Source organism: Gopherus evgoodei, chromosome 1 (genome assembly GCF_007399415.2).
Source record: "Gopherus evgoodei ecotype Sinaloan lineage chromosome 1, rGopEvg1_v1.p, whole genome shotgun sequence".
In the NCBI taxonomy this organism is placed as follows: domain Eukaryota; kingdom Metazoa; phylum Chordata; order Testudines; family Testudinidae; genus Gopherus; species Gopherus evgoodei.
In genome coordinates this window covers 54,741,557-54,756,776 of record NC_044322.1, presented here as the reverse complement: position 1 = coordinate 54,756,776, position 15,220 = coordinate 54,741,557, and the positions used below count along the sequence as shown (strand labels likewise).

Sequence of the window (15,220 nt, the reverse complement as noted above, 5' to 3'; positions counted from 1 at the left end):
GACAAGACGGGTGAGATAATATCTTTTATTGGACCAACTTCTGTTGGTGGCTATTAGAGAGACAAGCTTTTGAGCTACTCAGAGTTCTTCCTCAGATTAAGGAACAGTGTGAATGAAGAGCTGAGGAAGAGCTCCGAGTAGCTCAAAAGCTTGTCTCTCTAATATCCACCAACAGAAGTTGGTCCAATAAAAGATATTACCTCACCTGCCTCTTCTCTTTAATATCCTGGAAGTGACACGGCTACAACAACACTGCGTACAATCTGACATCTAATTAATCACCTAGAAACCCATTGTGAGACAATGAGATTTACATCGAATTTGACACTTAAAATGTTTACTTAAAGTGAAGGCTTCTTACAGGAGCTAAATTTGGTGCTTTGCAAGTTATGATCTAGTGGAGTTTGTAATGCTACGTATTTTACCAAATGACTGAAAATAAATTTAATTAGGCATTAAAGTTATTTTCCATTAATCTTTGTTAATTTTTTCTGCCTGTATGGCTAGAAGAATGTCATTGAAAACACAGGTGATTCAGTAGCACTTGCCATTTTCACAGTAACTTCAACAGTAAATATAGAGACATATTAAACCAGGGATCGGCAACCTTTGGCACGCAGCTCGCCAGGGTAAGCACCCTGGAGGGCCGGGCTGGTTTGTTTACCTGCTGCATCCACAGGTTCGGCCAGTCGCGACTCCCACTGGCAGTGGTTCGCCGTCCCTGGCCAATGGGGGCTGGCCGCCACTTCCCGCCACCCCCATTGGCTGGGATGGTGAACCACGGCCAATGGGAGCCACAATCGGCCGAACCTGCGAACGTGGCAGGTACACAAACCAGCTTACCCCGGCTAATTGCATGCCAAAGGTTACCAATCCCTGTATTAAACTATAAGTATGCCATTTTGTTTAAATTTTTACAGTAAACACAATGTGCCAGTTTGCTAGAAGTGTTTTTGTTTATTTTTATTTTATTTTTTTTCTTGACAGATTTATAAAGGGCCTGACTGGTCATTCCGGTATTCAGGCCTCCAGCTGAACTGTGAATATCGTTTTCGTGTGTGTGCCATTCGACAGTGCCAAGAAACAGTAGGTCATCAGGACCTGATAGGCCCCTACAGTACCACAGTACTATTCATCTCTCAGAGAACTGAACCACCAACCAGCACCAACAAAGACACTGTGGAAATCTCAAGGACACAACAGACACTAAGTGATGAACAGTGTGCTGCTGTCATCCTTGTGCTCTTTGCTACCTTTTCCATTCTGATTGCCTTTATCATTCAGTACTTTGTAATAAAGTGAGAAAAACCATTTTCTTTTAGAATGCTGCTCATTACATTTTACATTCTCATATTCTAAAAATATTTCTGTTCTCTTGCTTTTACAAAAACAGGCATTTAGCATCAGCATTGGGATTGTAGCACATCTTTTCAGCCACTTAAAATGCTTATTAAGTAGATGCTGGCACAGATTATAGAATGCAAGCCACAGAAATATTTCCTTTAACATGCCTTCTTGCAGTACAAACTTTATGTAAGGCAGGCAATGTATCATTATAAGGTTATGACCAATAAGCAGGAGTGTAATAATGGTAACCTGGTCCACATTTTTAAGGATTAGTACCATAAGGGGGGAGGGAGAAATGAGTAAAATGCATTTAAAAATTACACTAACAAATTTGTGCTGTATAAAATGTTAGTCTGATGCTGTGAAAGCAATCTAGCGCTGTATTTCTACCTCTTCATTTCTCTTAATTATTTGGGAAGCAGGATTATGATGAAAATAGAAGGGGCATTTTGCAGGCAGTAAGCTGGATGGAAGTGAATGCATGAAGGAAGATTCTTATCGAAATGTAGAGTTTTCCACTGCAAGTATACATTTTGCAAAACTAAAAAGATATGGCACAAGTGGTTTATCTTGGCCCCGATATGTTTACTCATAAAAATGCCTCTTTAGCTTCCTACAAACATGGAAGAGAGAGAGCTTTTTTGATCTAACGCTATAAAGAACTAAGTTAAAAATCATTTTTGAAATAAGACCTTTATTTGATTGGGTGCTGTTTATATAGATATATGTGCCCTCCATTGATAATGTGTATAAATTTTCTTGGATAACCATAATTTTTGCTGTTACCCCTATATTGACTTGCCGTGGCCACTGGAATGAAGCACTGCCTTTGTTTTTTGGGGCACCAAATCAGGGGAAGGGGGAAGTGTAATAATTTGCACCAGAAAACTTCAACCTTCTTTTTCCTGAGAACCTAACTTTTAATGTAATGTCTCTTTGAATACTGTATCAAATTGTTGATTGCATGTAGTTAACGTTGCATTAGAGCACTTTGCAATTGCATAATTCATCAATGTTTTGTGAGCTTGCATTTGTGAGTTCTTGAATGACCAGACTGAACTTTATCAAGTAGCCCATTGAACATCTTGCCAGATGTCAACGACTGCCAATTACATAAAGCTTGTAGTGAAACGATCTTAAAAAAAATTTTCTCTCATCACACTTACATTATCTGTTATCCATTTTGTAATTAGCTTTAATTTATTTCAGTTACAAGATAGTGGATCACTAATGACTTCTACTTGTGTTGGATTTAGCATTTTTAATGGTATTAAGCACTTCTGTCAGTCTTAAAATAATAATAAAAAGAACCTCTGTCTTGTGTTTTGAAGATCTCTGAAGAATTTCTCTTATATTAGAACGGGCATGTATTGTAATTGTTTCTACGTCCAATGATCTGTGCTGTAGAATAATGTTGTTGAGTTTTGTTTTAAAAAAGAAATGGATAAGAACTTGGTCCTCAAGTGGTAAGAATGATCTGTCTTTAAAATGTACTGGTTGTCTACATTTTATTTTAAATTTGTCACTTTTATGTAGAGGCTAATATCTTCCCACAAAATACAGTGACAGCAGATGTTTTCTAGAACCTTCTTAAAAGTGCCATGTTCGGCAGTACAAATGAGATTGACTGTAATAGCCCAGAGATTTCTATATGGTTGAATGTCTAAAATGGGAAGATTTGTCACTACAGTTAAACTGCAGTGGCTTATGTTTTTCATAGTAAAATTCAAATGAACTCCTATTTTTGATAGTAAATGTCATTTAATAGTGTATTTGCCATTTGAACCTCAGTGCAGATTACTGCAGTGAAGACGGTTTTTAATGTAATCTTAATTTTACCTCATATACTGTACATTCCAAAAAAACTCTAAACTTTTTAAAACATTATAGATACAGTACCAAACATATCACTTTAAACTTGTATAATGTTGGACTTCATACAGATGAAAAATGTTTAATCTCATAGAAATATACACAAACTATGTAGCAAAAGTATCTTTAAAATGTGTGGAAAATAAAAGTATCATTCTTTTTCCATGTTTGTTAATTGATCTTTGGATATAACAACTATTCCTGGACTTCCCCACTTTTCTGGCAGACAGACATAGTTTTTAATGAGACAACAATTCATGTAAAATAGTATTCTCCTTTTGCAAGGTTTTAAGCTTTCTGTCTATTCTATGACAAAATAAGTGTGACCAGACACTGTCTCAAACATCAGTCTGATAGGAAGATTAGGAAAATTCCTCATTGCTATACTGTGTCTTTCTTAAAACTTAGCTTTGCTTTCCTGTAAATTATTTTCCTTATTGCTTTCATAACCATATTGTTTTGTTAGTGAAGAAAGGAATGCGTATTAAATCTAAACTATTTGAAATTCAATTTCATTGAACAATATTCTGTAGTTCCTAAATATTGTAAAAATCCTACTTTATGCAGTACAAGAAGTTAGTGCAAGAAGACTGAGAAGCAGTGATTTAAAATAGGAGTTACAGTACAAAAAAGCTAATTGTTGCCCAGAAGAAAATTATCAGTTTTTCCACATGATCCATTCATACAAGCTCTTTTAAATCTATTTTTGTCATACGGAACTGCAGCCTCTGTTTAGGCAAAACTTCCACAGGGGATTTTGTGTGAGTAAGGTCAAAGCAGGGACTGCAGCTTTTAACCGGATATTTCAGATTCTAAAATGCAGTTGTGTCTACCAGCGCAACGTTGTCATGTAAATTGTGCACGTTTTCTACTTGAAGAACTACATTTTAAATGTAGCATGACTGGAAAATAGATCTGCGTGAAACAGTCACAACAGAAGCTGGATGATACTCTCGAGCTATAGTTTTGAGTTTCATTACAAATTGGAAGCTGAGGTCATATTCCTTGAAGGGTGAGCTCGGCGGTGAGAACTTTCAGGCAAATAACGCATTTGACGGTTGTTCAATGGGTGACCGCATCCAACATCCAAAGTTTTGGCTGAGAGCAGGAGAAAATCGCTGGTTTCCGCTCGGCTTGTTTTGAGATCTGTTGGAACGTGATGTTCAATTCATGCTGAGTGTAAAAGAAAGAACGAAAAACTCTCCCTTAAAGCCATGGCTCGGTTCGGTGTTTAAAGCACAACTGCCCAGTCCTGACTAGCACTTTTCCTTTTCCGCCTAGGCGGGGCGCTGATCCCTGACTGTGAACACGGACGGGGCTGGCGACAGGTGCACGCCTGGGGCTGCCTGGCTTTCGTGCTCACTTCCCAGCAGTGAAAAATGGGCTTCCGATGGGCTGGGGCCAGTCACTCGATTAGACTTTGAAAAACGACTGCTCTGAACAGGGGCCATATAAGCTCCGCGGGGAGCGCAGGGGCCAGTGGAGCCGAGCTCAGCCCCGGAGCAGCGGCAGCTCCCAGCCGCAGAACAGCCCGAGCGGACGCTCCTGCTGCCCCCGCCTCGCTCGCCGCCCACCATGGGCTGCGGCCAGGGCGCCTCTCCCCCAGCTCCCGCGGGCAGCGCGCCCGAGCCCCAGCCCCGCGCTTAGCCGCCGCCATGGGGGGCGGCTGCGAGAACAGCAGCGCGCCGAGGGCGCAGGGCGAGGCGTGGGCGGGGTCCCCGTGCGACGAGCGCCTCTGCAGCTCCCTGCCGCTGCCCGCGCTCATCCCGGTCACCGCCGTGTGCCTCGGCCTCTTCGCCGTGGGGGTGGCGGGGAACGTGCTGACCGTGCTGATCCTGCGGCGCTGCCGGGAGCTGAAGACCACCACCAACCTGTACCTGGGCAGCATGGCCGTGTCCGACCTGCTCATCCTGCTGGGGCTGCCCTTCGACCTCTACCGCCTCTGGCGCTCCCGGCCCTGGATCTTCGGCCAGCTGCTCTGCCGCCTCTCCCACTACCTGAGCGAGGCCTGCACCTACTGCACCATCCTGCACATCACCGCGCTCACCGTGGAGCGCTACCTGGCCATCTGCTTCCCGCTCAAGGCCAAGGTGGTGATCACCAGGCGCCGCGTCAAGGTGGTGATCGGGGCCCTGTGGGCCTTCGCCCTGCTCTCGGCCGGGCCCTTCTTCTTCCTGGTGGGCGTGGAGCAGCAGGACAACCAGACCGACTTCAGCCGCGAGTGCCGGCTCACGCCGCTGGCCACCGAGTCCGGCCTGCTGGGCATCATGCTGTGGGTCACCACCGGCTACTTCATCCTGCCCGTCCTCTGCCTCAACGTGCTCTACGGCCTCATCGGCAGGGCGCTGTGGAGGAGCAAGGTCCGGCCCCAGGGCCCCAACGCAGCCCTCAGGGAGAAGGGGCACAAACAGACCATCAGGATCCTGGGTGAGTCCCAGGGAATCGGCCCCTTCCCTCACTCAGTCCTCAGGTACCGCCCAGCTCCCCCCAGGCTGGGCTCGATCAGCTGTGTACAGACCAAGGCAACCTGGCACTCTCCCCACAGCCCTCTTCTGCAGGGTGGCTCTAGGGTGACCAGATGTCCTGTTTTTATAGGAACAGTCCCTATATTTGGGGCTTTTTTTTTATTCCTATTAACTATTACCCCTATTACCTCCCACCCCCTGTCCCGATTTTTCACACTTGCTTTCTGGTCACCCTAGGTGGCTCCAGGGTGAAGTGCAGGGTGAAAAGGACTGAGACCTCATAGGGCACAATTCAGCCAGTGTCTGCACCCTACTGATTTCAGCAGGGATGTGTCTGAGAGCAGGGACATCAGAGGTGGAAAAATCCCTTAGGTCAAACTGCTCAGTGGGGCCTGGTGACCTCTGACCTCAGCAAGCCACCACTGGTCCCTATAGATGTATTCAGCCAATTTCTAGCAGTAGGTGAGGTTCATGCTGTCTCCAAAGCTTTGCCCAGTTTAAAATTACTCTAATAATGAGGCTTCTGCCTCTTCCTTGGGGAGATTTTTTCCCTTGCCTAATAGCAGATTTTTCTGGTGTACTTGCTAAATCTTGCTTTCATACATTTGCATGCATCATAGTCGTCAGCACCACTGAAATTCAGCCGTCTCAGAAGTGGATAACCAGTCCGGCAGCAAAGGAATGGAGAATTGGGGTCAGGTGCATGTTTATGAAAAGGGCTAACAAATCATTATGGGTACATGCAGCAAAGAAGACTTGTGATGAAACCCTGGCTCCACTGACGTCAATGGTGGTGATACTCCCATTTACTTCAATGGCACTGATTTTCATTCCTTAACATCTAAGGCTTCATCTGACACACCGATTTTGTATCAGACAGCTACGGGAGAAATACAAAGGGCTGAATGGACCCTGCCAGTATTTGAACATGTGGCTCCCAGCTGTCTATGTATTTAGAAAATATTGATTAGACCACAAAGCCGCAAATGCTTGCAGGAATGCAAAACATTTATTTGCAAGCAGAGGAGATACTAAAATACTCTGTGATAACTGTGATATAAGTGTTTAGAGAAAAATGGATACAATAGATTTTAGACTGCCCTTTTGAAACTGATTTCTCATTAACAAGATCTTGTTAAACAATTCAGTTATTTACATGCATTGACACAATTAGTTTTAGGTTCTTAACAGTTGTAGAGTTGAATTAACATTGCCGGTGTTAATTTTTGTAATATATTGGCTAATTTTAAAAGATTCGAGTTGTTGATTGAGCATCATTTATACATTGTGGCCAATGTTTTTCAGAAGGTTTTTCTGCCTCTGTTGCCATATGAAAAGCTCTTTTAACAAGAGAGGAAACTGACTACATACAGAGCATTGTCAGTTGCACAAAGCAAAAAATAAAACCACTAGAGAAAAATACGTGTTTGCGAACTTCTTTCAAGTGTAGTAAACTTAAATATTTCTTTTTACTAGAGTAGGACCAAGTTTTCTGATAGAAATGTGAATTTCCAGTTGATAGTGTCTTTTGACATATGGATCAAACTGATCCTTGGTTATTCCTTTGAAGCTAGTGGAATTACACAAGGGATGAATTTGGACCATTAAACTTTTCTATAATAGACTGGCCATATGTTATCTTTTGAAAAGTCACAAGTAATACAAAGAAATTGTATGTGTTTCGTGAACTTGTAAATAGAAATAATTAAAAATAATGCACACAGTAGATTACAGTAAGAGCCCAGTAGAGAGAACACATTAACTATGCAGCGTGTTAGAGCAGGCATAACAGTACAACCCTTTTCAACATATCCACGTTAAAGAATAAATCGATGACAAAAATAGATTTGCTGTGCACTTTTACAAAAACTCCCCTCATTCCGGATTTCCTCTTAGTTTTCATACTATATAAATGAAGTTGAAAATGTTCCATAATTTCATTTTTACTGTGTTTGCTATTCCAGGGAAGATACAATCGTTTACAATTTCATATTCACTGAAATACGCACTTTCCCCCCGTTTAAATAATCTCTAGGAATTTTGCTGGAGAGGGTCTCAATTACCTTGTTTTGTTCTGAAAAGTAGTTAATGGATGTGATGCTGTTCCCATTTTCTTACACCAATATAACTTCATTACTTCACTGGTGTTACTCCTGATCTACATTAGTGTAAGGAGAGGAAGTAATGAGAGCAGAATCAGACTTATAATATATGATACGTTTTGGTACCTAGACATTCAGAATGTTAGTGGTTTCATGTGTCTGAATCCTGACTCTTAACTATTTTGTGTGTGTTGTTTTGTCTTACAGCTGTGGTGGTTCTGGCGTTTATAATTTGCTGGTTGCCATTCCATGTGGGCAGGATCATATTTATAAACACTCAGGATACCAGCATGATGCTTTTCTCCCAGTACTTTAATGTATTCGCTTTGCAGCTTTTCTATCTGAGCGCATCCATCAACCCAATCCTCTACAACCTCATTTCAAAGAAATACAGGGCAGCCGTCTACAAACTACTGCTCCCACGCAGATCTGGAGAAAGGGTTTTCAGTGCTACCCGAGATACTGGTGGTTACACTGAGACCAGCACTAGCATAAAAAAAGAGTATGTAACCCCCTTCTGAGACTGCTTCACGGATGGACTTCTAGAGAGAGAATCTATAAAGGAAGGGCAATTAATTTCTAGCATTATAGTCAGAAAAGACTAGTTTTTTGTTTTGCTATTTGTGGAGTTTTATAATTCTTTGTACTGTATTTTTTCTTACTACTTGTATTGTTCTGTTAACAGAGAAAATGACTAGGCAACTTAGAATCATGAGACTGGCCTAGGACTAGTGAAAGGCAACAAAATAGCAAAGGGCAAGGTGACATCAATTACCTGGAAACCCCATTGTTAACTTATTACATGTCAATCGGTAAAAGTTGCTATGTGCAAGTTTTAGGACTCGCTGTGAGAGACAGTTCCAAATACTGGGGTTCTTCTGTTTGGGTTTGATGGCCAAGGAACCTCCAAGAGCGGCCTTGCCCTTTTGAAATTGATTTCTCATTAACAAGAACTTACAGATTACAAGGCCCAGCTGCAAGGAGGTCTTTGCAGGTGCAGGGGTCCATCCATATGAGTGTCCTGCAAGATTGGAGTTGAAGATTTATGGGTCTAATTGTGCAAACATGAGTAATTTTACTCACACGACTAGCGTCACGAAGCTCCCCCAAGTAAAGTTGCTCATGTGCATGCTTGTTTCCAGGATCAGTCCCTTAGGCATGACCTGTACAATTTAAGGGGTCTCTAATTTATATAATATGGACCAATCCTCTGTAATAATTTTAATAGCAGTGTTGTTCCTTATTAAATATATACAATAATTAGCTCACATTAGGTTAACTTTCTAGTTGTGACTGAGACCACAGATTTTAAACCCAGACTAAAACAAGATGCTTTAGTGAGGAATGTGGTGGAGTCAGGCAGAGCTATAGGAAGACAAGGTATCGTTATCTACGGAAAGTCAAGCATATTGCTTATACATGAAGAGCCAAATTCTTCTTTCAGCTACATTGATGTAAATGTGGAACAACTCCACTGAAACCAATGGAGTTAAGCTGCATTCACATCAGGGTAATTGATCACATGGCTATGCTTTAAGTTATGTTTTAACACGTTAGTTAACCTATGTTAACTACCGTGGTTGTGTATCCTTAGTGTAGTAACGTGTGTGTCCTGTCTACACTAATGTTTACAATGATATGAGTGGACATGTTAAAACATGACTCAAAAATTCCAGCACAGACTTCCCCAGAAAGCAGCGTTTGACTCAAACCCTTCCCAGACGTTAAAATTCTCAGACAAAACCGTTAGTTTAACGAAAGGGAGCACTGGCTGGCTAGAATAAAGGCCACGAGGCAGAGGAGCCAGTTAGCTCATAGCATGCCATACACATACAGCCTTTGCCTTGCAGCAACTTCTCACCCCTGCAAGGCTGGATTTTTGCCCTTCAAAATGTTAAATTAACAAGAGAACAAAGAACAGTTGCTAGTTTGTGGGTTTGATAGAACATGTCATTTTGTCCTGTGAACTTTGTAAATAAATAGAGGTATATAAAACAAAGCCTTGTGACACTGATTTGTGAGCTTCACTAAACTGTTTGCATTGCTGCTGATCAATACAAAATGCCAGAAGCAAACTGGTTTCTGGTTACCGTGATGGCTTGAAATCTGCCCTGTTTGGTAGGAAGATCATTTGAGTCCCCATTGTAAATATCCCTTTTCCAAGCATCGCAGAATAAATATATTCAGAAAACCACAACTGCAAGCTTGTGATGCGCTTTACTTGAAAACAAATCCATACACACACAAACTAACCAGAGCGTAGAGTGGTTGTATAGAAATGCTGGGTCTGACATTGCATTGCCTTGGCAGTCAAACCGTACGATGTTAAGGACTGGGATGGAGAATAATATTAGAAATATTGTAATGCTGAGCTATAAATGGTACTTCATCCTCACTGTTGTCAGCTCTGGCCATCCCACTATAAAAACAAGATAGATCAGAAATAGATTCCAACTACATTCCAAGATGGGGAACGACACTAATCAGCAGCATGGAAAGCCTTCCATATGAAACTATTGAGATTATCTAAAGAGCAGACAGATCAGGAAGGACATAGCAGAGGATGCACAAATAATGAATGGTAAAGAGGAGGTATGTCAGGGTACTCCGATTTACCCTCTTGAAATATAAGAATAAGGGGAGAGTTGATTAAAAACTGAAAGGCAGCAAATCACAAAAGTGACATTGGGAAACAATTTTGCACAACTTGTGATTAGTCTGTGGAACTCATTGTTACAAGAGGTTGGTGTGGTGATTTGCTTAGCTGGAGTTATCAGTTGGCCATTTCTCTGACTAAGAAAGCACCCCACAGTCACATACCCTACTGTTTTTTGGTTGGTTGGTTTTTTAAGCACCTAACATTTGAAAAGGCTAAAACACTTCATGCTCCAAGATATTAACCAATGTAACTGAAGGGACTGGGAAGAAACTCCCAGCCCCCCAGGAGTAAGTTACTCCCAAACTGTCCACTTTGGTGTTTCTCCCCTTATTCAGGCATTGGGTAGAGACTTCTGCCAGAGATAGACAGTGGACTTGGGGCCTGCGCCTGCTCCCATTGAAGTCAATGGCAAAACTTTCATTGGCTTCAGTGATGCAGGATTGAGCCCTAGATGACCCAGTGCTCTTAGCCAGGATGGCAGTTTCCATATTCCTTTTAGGTTTCAACAAAATATTAGGCCTTAGGTGTTTCTTTAAATAAATGTATTTTGTGCCTCTCCCCCAAAAGACCTGCCTGAGATATGCCTTGGCAGTTTATTTGTGGCCTGCTCAACCAGATCTATATAGTCTGCAAAACACAGAGGCTCTGGCCACTGATTTTTACTGACTACTCATCAGTTTAGATATGCACCAGTAAGGTGAATAATGGGGAAATTATCAGGGCTTGAGCCAAAAGCCACTGACGGCAGCCAAAAGACACGTGCGGTTTTGGGTAAGGCCCGTATTCCCACAAAAAGTCTCGTTAGTCAATGGTGCAGAAGGCTGAACAATTACACTCCAAAATCCCATGCAGCTCTTCTCTTTTTCTGGAGCAAGGTAATGTCTGTGAGCTCGCTGTGGAAGTTGGGTCCAGAGAGCTGTTTGGTTTTTGTATTGTTTACATTATAGTAGTATCAATGCCCCAGCCAGGACCGGCGCCAGGGTTTCTCGCACCCTGGATGCACGGCCATTTTGCCGCCCCCCCACGCTGATCCCATGGCTCCGGTGGAGCTGCCGCAGGCATTCCTGCAAAGGGTCCGTTGGTCCGTGGCTCTGGTGGAACTGCCACAGGCATGCCTGCGGGAGGTCTACCGGAGCCACGGGAGCAGCCGACCATCCACAGGCATGACTGCGGCAGCTCCACCAGAGCCGCGGACCAACGGAACCCCTGCAGGCATGCCTGCGGCAGGTCAACCGGAGCCGCCTCCTCCCCCCCCCCCGCAAAATGCCACCCCCTGAATAATCCTGGCTCCCTAGGCGATTGCCTAGGCTGCCTAAATGATAGCGCCGGCTCTGGCCCCAGCTGACATCCAGGGACCCATTGTGCTAGGTACATAAGAGACAGTGCCTGCCAGAAAGGCTTTACAGACTAAGCACATAAGACAGATAAACAGTGCACAGTCAACCTGTGGAAATCTTTGCCAGAGGATGTTGTGAAGGCCAAGATACTAACAGGGTTTTAAAAAGATCTAGATACATTCATGGAGGAGAGGTCCATCATTGGCTCTTAGCCAGAACGTGCAGGAATGGTGTCCCTAGCCTCTGTTTGCCAGAAGCTGGCACTGGGCGACAGGAGATGGATCACTTGATACTTGCCTGTTCTGTTCATTCCCTCTGGGGCACCTGGCTTTGGCCACTGTCAGGAGACAGGATGGGCTAGATGGACCTTTGGTATGACCCAGTAGGGCCATTCTTATGACAAAAAAACAACTATAGGCCCCATCTTATATCTGCTCTTACACAGCACTTTTCATCAGTAGATCTCAGAGCACTTCAGTGGTGGTGAATATCATTAGGCCCATTTTACAGATGGGGAAACTGAGGTACGGATAGGTGATTTGACATGCCCAAGATTACACAGGATGTCTGGGGCAGAGACAGGTACTGATCTCAAATCTGTGTGCCTATGCAGTGCCTTATCCACAAAGCCATCTTTCTTTCAGGCTGGGAAACAACTGGTTTTTTTCTCTGGTCCTTATGAAATTCCTACTTTTGTTTTTGTTATAATACAATAAACCCAAATCCTGCTTGCCGTCTTCATGTGAGTAGCCCCTTGGAAGTCATATGAGAAAGGCAAGCGGAATTTGCTCCTAAGGCATTTTCTATGAGAATTGGAACTTTAAAATATCCTTTCAGAACATTACAATTCCGATAACTCTAGTAAATGTGAAAATCCAGGCTGAGCAGTGTTTAATGGATCATTCTGAGCAGAAAAAAATAGTGTTTTTGATGGACTGGAGGGGTTCATTTGAGAGGTGATTAGATTGCCTGGATGGCTAACCTGTGCTTTCTATGGAGAACTGTGAATGTTCCATTCTTTCTCCACCAATCTCTATGGGGACACAGCTATGGGCAAAAGAATTATGCTGAAAAGTAAATTAGCTCAGATATGTTCACTCTATTGATGACAAAACTTCTCCCCCAGAGTTGTATAGTCTAGTATGCTGGCTGGGGTTTATGTCTTTTTTAAAAGCCTTCACTAATGTAAGCTCTAGAGCCCAGTCCTGGCTGGCATTTGCCATCTGCTGTCTCAGGGCAGCAGGCAACTGAGTCTAGCGAGAGGCACTCATTCCCCATTGACGTCTGTCTCAGCCAATCCTTCTTATCAAAGGCATTTTCTACCCATTTTCTGAAGGTATTTTGGGCCTGGCAGCAGCCTCTCAGTGAAAGGTGTTTTATATACTCTTTTTCTGCAGTTGAGGAAAGACACTTTGAAACTAAGTTCCCAGCTCAGGACAACACTTGAAGCATGTGTTTAACCTGAAGATGAAGTGCAGTCCTGAATAGGGGCCTAAATTGCTAGGATTATATCTAGTCATAGCAGATAGAATCTCTTCATGTCTGTCACTTCTATGGCCCCTGCCACAAGTGGCTGGCCCCAGTAAATGAAGTTGCTCCAAATTTGGCTGATTAAGAGAGCAGGGCAGCATATTCGGGCTATAAAGAATCAGGGAGTCCCACTGTGCCAAAGTAGGCTGCTTCAATCTGGAAGGGTAGGTACAGGGGCGGCTCCAGGCCCTAGCATGCCAAGCACGTGCTTGGGGCGGCATGCCGCTGGGGGCACTCAGCCGGTCGCCGGGAGAGCGGCAGGCAGGGTGCCTTTGGCGGCATGCCTGCTGAGGGTCCGCTGGTCCCGCAGCTCCACCGAAGACGCGGGACCAGCGGACCCTCTGCAGGCACGGCTGCGGGAGGTCCACCGGAGCCGTGGGACCGACGAGTGGCAGAGTGCTCCCTGCGGCATGACACCGTGCTTGGGGCGGCAAAATGTCTAGAGCCACCCTTGGGTAGGTATGAGCTGCTAGAGACGAGGGGACTGTGGCAGGGCCAAGAAGGAAGCTGAAGGTAGAATTGGACTAAGAGAGGTTTGCTGGGCTGAAGGTAAGAGGAAAAGCAGCAGAGGGAGCTGCCTGTTAACTCTAAGCTGGAGAGCCAGAGCCAAGGGCTGGAGCAGGCTGAAGGCAATGGGGCAATAGGGCTATTACCTGCTGACATCTCCAGGGCTGGAGAGCTAGACCAAGAGGAACTGAGGGTGTGGGGTGAAGGATGCTCCCTAGGCAAGAGTGCATCTAGCAGAGAGATTCTGGGATGAGTGGGGTTATGCTCTGCCTGGAGGGGCTAGTGTGGCTGTCCTGGTACAGGAAGAAGAGAGGGCTAACAGGGAATGTGTCTGTGGTCAAAGGTACCGGTGTGTGGTACATGGGGGTACTGAGGTATGAGAGGACTACTTGTACTGGGGTGACAAACAGCCTATGTGTATGGATTTATATTATGGATCATTGACACACTGGGTAATAAACTGCCCCCAAAGGAGGGGTAGTACTGGGAGAGGAGAGACTGACATGAAGTTTTATGGGTCAACTGAAGGGGGGAAACTGAGGCATTATGTCTATCATGCCATGACCTGCAATAGGATGGCACTTCAGGCAGGACCAGCCCCCATTCCTGTAATATCTGAGCACCTCTCACTCTCTAATGTAGTTTCCCTCACAACATCAGTGTGAGGTCAGCATGTGTTCTTATCTCTACTCTTACAGATGGAGGAGTGGAGGATGAGGCCCAGAGAGACACATGACTTCTCCTAATTAGCTCACAAAGGCAGAGCCGGGAATTGTAATACCATGACCAATAGACTAGACCATTCTGGAGGAAGATTTAGAGTTCTGAGATCAGCTGAGGGGGAGGGGTTTAGAGAGTAGGTTGTGCTGGTGGGTGAGTGGCACTCTATGTGAAAGAGTCAAATATAATAAAAATCTCATGAATCAAACTATACCATAGAACCTCTATGGATAGAAATTCCATGCTTGAATAACAAGAATATATCAGCAGGAATATACTACCAACAACCTGACCAGGATGGTGAGCATGAAATGCTCTTGGAGATTATTATTGCATTTTCTATTTTTATAGCATCTCTAATGGGGGATTTCAACTATCCCCATATTGACTGGGTACTTGTCACCTCAGAACAGTATGCACAGAAAGTTTCTAGACCCCATTAGGGACTGCTTCTTAGAGACTAGTCCTGGAACTCCCCAAGGGGAGAGACAATTCTTGACTTGCTCCTAAGTGGTGCACAGGATCTGATCCAAGAGGTGACTATAGCTGAACTACTTGGTAACAGTGACCATAATGTAATTGAATTTAACATCTTTGGGGTGTGGGAAGACACTGAACATACCCATCCCATTTAATTTAAGGAAAGGAACTTCACAAAAATGAGGAAGCTAGTTAAATGGA

General features: G+C 43.9%; 2 protein-coding genes across 9 annotated transcripts in view; both read left to right on the top strand.

The window, feature by feature from the left end:
• Nucleotides 1-3,382, top strand: part of FNDC3A (fibronectin type III domain containing 3A) — a 195,036-nt gene extending 191,654 nt beyond the window's left edge. For all 8 annotated transcript variants that reach the window (XM_030564883.1, XM_030564891.1, XM_030564938.1 and 5 more), the window contains one exon: nt 988-3,382. In XM_030564883.1, coding sequence (XP_030420743.1) covers nt 988-1,302 — 315 coding nt within the window. In that variant the 3' untranslated portion in view covers nt 1,303-3,382. The remainder of the gene's footprint in view (nt 1-987) is intronic.
• Nucleotides 3,383-4,874: 1,492 nt separating this feature from the next.
• On the top strand, nt 4,875-8,309 carry MLNR (motilin receptor). Its single transcript, XM_030544615.1, has 2 exons — nt 4,875-5,646; nt 7,994-8,309. Exons 1-2 carry the CDS (start codon nt 4,875-4,877, stop codon nt 8,305-8,307), a joined length of 1,086 nt encoding a protein of 361 aa, XP_030400475.1. The 3' UTR covers nt 8,308-8,309.
• The last annotated feature ends 6,911 nt before the right edge of the window (nt 8,310-15,220 follow it).

What these genes read in the sequence shown, in the direction of transcription:
- MLNR (XM_030544615.1), top strand. Translation starts at nt 4,875, where the DNA reads ATGGGGGGCGGCTGCGAGAACAGCAGCGCGCCGAGGGCGCAGGGCGAG. An exon ending in ACAGACCATCAGGATCCTGG is followed by an intron (nt 5,647 to 7,993) that starts GTGAGTCCCAGG and finishes TTTGTCTTACAG; the next exon opens with CTGTGGTGGTTCTGGCGTTT.